The following is a 4,710-nucleotide window of genomic DNA, read 5'->3' as shown; positions in this document are numbered from 1 at the left end:
CTAGAGCAGGGGTGGGCAACCTTTTTGTGAGTGCGTGCCAAAACCAGCAAAATCTCTGACTCAAAATTCTTCTGCGTGCCAACCCTAATTTTTTGAGACCATGTTACTCCTACTTGATATCTCTTAAGGTGTATGTATGTGAAGAACCTTGAAGAAATAATAAAATTCATTCGAGTGACAAAAACACAGTATATGATGATGAAAAATACATTTATTTTTTAATGTATACATGTACACTGATAGTCCGACAGAAAACTTTATGACTCCGTTTGATATTATCAGTGGGACTTTTGCTGCTGCATCACTGATGACAGAGATTTTACATCAGGTTTATATTTCGTGACCTTCAGAGATATGCACGAGCTACTACTTTCATCCGTCAGGCTACTCTTATTACGAGACTTAACAAAATTCATCACTGAGAACAAAGATTCACAAGCGTATGTGGATGAAACCAAAACACTGGTCGGATCTAGGAAGGCAGGGAGAGTTAAGGCAGAGGCATAGAAATTGCTCTTCCCCTCTCTCGTCAATCCATGTCTATGGTCTTTAAGATAACTTGTTATGTAAAATTATTTATTTATCTAAGATGCACCTACACTGAATTTATCTGAAAAATAAAAAAGTCGATATTAAGAAAAAATTGTAAATGGAAGATTATAAGAGAGGGTTTCGCGTGCCATCAAAAGTTACTGGCATGCCATGTTTGGCACGCGTGCCAGGGGTTGCCCACCCCTGGTATAGATACACAACACTTTATGCACTTATCAGTTGATGGAAGTTTTGTTTGTCTCCACCTTTTGGCTATTGTAAATAATGCTTCTATGAACATTTATGGACAAGTTTTTGTTAGCATACATGTTTTCAATTATTTTGAGTATATGCCTAGGTGTGGCAGTTCTATTTTAATTTTTTGAAGAGCTGCCCAACTGTTCTATTTTATATTCCACCAACAATGTAAAGAGGTTTCACTTCACATCTTTGCCAACACTTGTTACTTTAAGAAAATTCTAGCCATACTAATAATTGTGAAGTGATATCTTGTAGTTTTGATTTGCATTCCCCTAGTCATTAACTATGCTGAGCATTTTTTTCCCTGAATTTATTGGCTATTTGTACATATTTTTTGAGAAATGTGTAATCAAGTCTTCTGCCCATTTTTTAATGTTTGCATTTTTCTTATTCAGTTGCAAGAGTTCTCTATATATTCTAGACATTAGGCTCTTACCAGATATATGTTTTAAAAATATTTTCTCCTCTTACATAGGTTGTATTTTCATTTTCTTCATATTGTATTTTGATGCACAATTTTTTAAAAATTAGATTAAGTCCAATTTATTTATTTTTTTGTTTGTTGTTTGTGCTTTTGTCATACCTAAGAATTCATTGCCAAATCCAAGACTTAGATCCAAATGTTCCTGAATTGTTTCCAAATTCAGCTAACTTCAGTGGTAGCTGCCTTAATAATTTACATCTTACTGGCTAGCTCCCTTGCCTTTCTGTATCACTTCCCACAGGCCTCCTGGTGTCCCCACATCTCCAAAGTAAACTGTTGGCTCTCAGGATCTTGGCTCAGGGCCTGATTCCAGGAGAGACCAAACAAAAACATTAAGGTTGAGGGTCACAATCTCTTTTTTCCTCAAAACCTTGCTGAAATTTTGCCATTGTCTTCTGTCACTCAGTGTTATAAGGAAAAATGATGCAATCTTGATTTTTTTAAAATTTAAAACAATTACATTTTTCTCTGTGCAGGTATTTTAAGACCTTAAAATATTTATAAGATAAAAATAATAAATTATACAGCATATATTAACTGGATTTTCTTATCAATCATTATTTTCTCATCATTAATTATTTTCTGACTTTTTTGTCTCTGAATTCATATATGTTTTGGTTCAATAAAACATGTGTTGTTAATTATTATTTCTCTACTTTTAAACATTTGAGACAAATACAAATAATGAGAATTTTCATTCTTTGCCCATTATGATTCTTATGTTCATTTTCTGTCATAGTGATTCTACTCTGAATTGCTTGCATTTTAAAGCATACATACTTTTGGTTTGACTACATTTATCTTTTTTCTCTGCAAGCCATTTTTGTCTCATATTGTATTGCTTTTTCCGTATAGTCCTAATTTATCATATATTATTTATAACATAAAAGGATTCGTTTTAAATTAGTCTTCTGTTCCTTGTAGTAAGGTGCACTCTTTGTTTAATTATTAGAGCTATAGATTTCTTTTTTAGTATGATGAATTGATAAGCAGGCCCTGTATTGCCATGTTAAGTTCATTCCTCTTTTAGCAAAATGAATTTCATTCAGAGGAACAGATTGCTTTGCTTTGAAACTTACAAAGTTTCCCTCTCAAATCTGAAGCTCAAGGGCAAGCTGATTTTCATAACTCCAAGTAAAATTTATAGTCTTGAGCTTTAATTTACTCTTGTTGATTATTACTCTCCCAGACTGAGGGAAGAACTTCTTGTGCTCCCTTCTAACAGTGGGTAGGTGTCTATTTCCCAAGTAACAAATGCCTTCCAGATTTGCTTGTCTCTTCCCCTACTCCCTGAAAAAAAATAAGAAAAAAAAAATAAAAATAAAATAAAATGTGAAAGCTAAATTTGCAAAAATTTGTTTTGTAAAAAAAAAAAAAAAAAGGTTTAGCAACCCAAGTGAACAGAAAATTGATCAATGCTCAGACGAGGGATAAATAACATCGCTAAGATGTTGACAAAAGATAAAAGTAAATTGGTCATATCATGTCCATTTCAAGAGTAAGTGCTGCCAGCCGACGTGGCTCAGTGGTTAAGCATCAACTTATGAACCAGGAGGTCATGGTTTTTGATTCCTGGTCAGGGCACATGCCCGGGTTGTGGGCTCGATCCCCAGTGTGGAGTGTGCAGGAGGCAGCCCATCAATGATTCTCTCTCATCATTGATGTTTCTCTCTCTCCCCCTCTCCCTTCCTCTCTGAAAGCAATAAAAATATATTAAAAACAAAAGAGTAAGTGCTAAGGCAGCGATTTTTAATCAGTGTACCACAGCCAACACAATAGCTGTCCGGTGTGAATGAATCAAAATTACACCTTTTTTTTGTCAGATCAGCAAAAATATATTTTTCTTGGTGCAGCAGAATTTTGGTAATTAGTCTCTGTATGCCATGAGATGAAAACGGTTAAAGTCGCTGAGCTAAGAGAATGACCAAAGATCAGGATGTTCATGTGCAGCCATGGAGGACGGAACCAGGATCATTCAGCTCCTTGACCAAACACTGCCTTCACAAGAATTACGTGCCCAGGAAAAGAGCAGGGATGGAGGGAGCTCCCAGCAAGGTAGGTGATATTGTAGATCCTCCCTCCTTCCTTTGGAGACTCTCACAGTAATAACGCCCAAGTCTTTGCCAATGTACCAGACACTGCCCAGAGGTTTCTGTCATGCTCGCACTGAAAGGCCCTCTTTGAGTTACCGTAGGACGCCCATGTCGTCAGAGCAGAGCACAAGCACAGGGGCTTTGCACTGCTGCTGGAAACCAGGGAACTCGAGTCCCCTCCCTGTGGGAGACACACTCACTTGCTGTTCTGGCACCGCAGTTTTCCCTTGGCTGCCAGGTACTCCTGGAGCTGTCTCTGCCGCTCTTCTGCAAAACAGGCAAGCAAACAACAGAACTTCAGCGCGGGAGTTTAACCAGTTCATTTTATATTCTTTTCCTTTTTTTGGTTGTTAATCCTCACCCAAGGATATTTTTTCCATTGCTTTTCAGAGTGGAAGGGAAGGAGGGAGGGAGGGGGAGAGAGAGGGAGAAACATCGATATGGGAGAGACACAGCGAACAGTTGAAGAGAGAAAGTGAGAAATATCCATGTGTGAGAGAGACATCAAATGGTTGCCTCCCACACACACCCCCAACCAGAAATCAAACCCACAACTCAGGCACATGCCCTTGGCTGGGAACTGAACCAGAGACCTAAGGTGCCCTGGCAGATGCTCTAACCAGCGTCACCTGGGCCACAGACCACGCCTCCAAGTGAACACCAAGGTTAACCATATCATTTATACGTCAGGCCCTACAGTCTGAAATTTAAAGAGGGTAAACAATATGCCCAGTTACCCAGCTAATGCGTGGCAAAGCCAGCATCCGAAGCCAGTGTCATCCACCCCAGAGCCGTGCTCACCGGCACTGTCCTAGGCTACCACACACACCTGCACGAGGACATTCCCCTACTGGCCCACTGAGCTGCGAGCCAGGCCTGCTCTTACTGTATTTTTCCCAACTGGGATGATGATTTTTGCCTACAAACCCTTCCTGGTTTCCTTTGGGACTAAGGACAAAACAGGCCAGGTTGGGGGGTTCATGGCAAACACGCCTATGGTGATTTTCTAAGCGAGGCATCTGGGAGGGGTGAAAGTCAACGGTTCTGTTTTTAAATTTCCATGTAGTAGTGGAGATAAAAAACAACAATAATTACAACACAAGGCAAAATCTGGGTGCCACGAGAGAGGGTTAAAAGAAAGAATCAAGGGAGCTCAGAGGCAGGGACTGAGGACAATAGGTGGTTGGGAAAGGCTAATATTCAATAATGGCAAACAAAACAAAACAAACAAAACACAACACGTGGCCCTCTGGCTCAGAGGCGGCGGTGCAGAGCAGGGCGGTGGGGCCTGACAGGCCGGCGGGCCCAGATCTGGGACGTCCAGCAGGTGAGCAAACCCGC

The 4,710-nt window shown here is 39.7% G+C and overlaps 1 protein-coding gene across 1 annotated transcript in view; it reads right to left on the bottom strand.

Annotated features, from left to right (window-relative positions):
- CKAP2L (cytoskeleton associated protein 2-like) overlaps nucleotides 1-4,710 on the bottom strand; it is a 30,522-nt gene that overhangs the window by 25,271 nt on the left and 541 nt on the right. Inside the window, exon 2 of the mRNA XM_005881815.2 lies at nucleotides 3,570-3,636. Coding sequence (XP_005881877.1) covers nucleotides 3,570-3,636 — 67 coding nt within the window. The remainder of the gene's footprint in view (nucleotides 1-3,569; nucleotides 3,637-4,710) is intronic.

Source organism: Myotis brandtii, unplaced genomic scaffold, assembly GCF_000412655.1.
Source record: "Myotis brandtii unplaced genomic scaffold, ASM41265v1 scaffold690, whole genome shotgun sequence".
NCBI classification, from domain to species: Eukaryota; Metazoa; Chordata; class Mammalia; order Chiroptera; family Vespertilionidae; genus Myotis; species Myotis brandtii.
The sequence above is the reverse complement of the archived record's forward strand: the minus strand, read 5'-3'. Positions and strand labels throughout refer to the sequence as shown.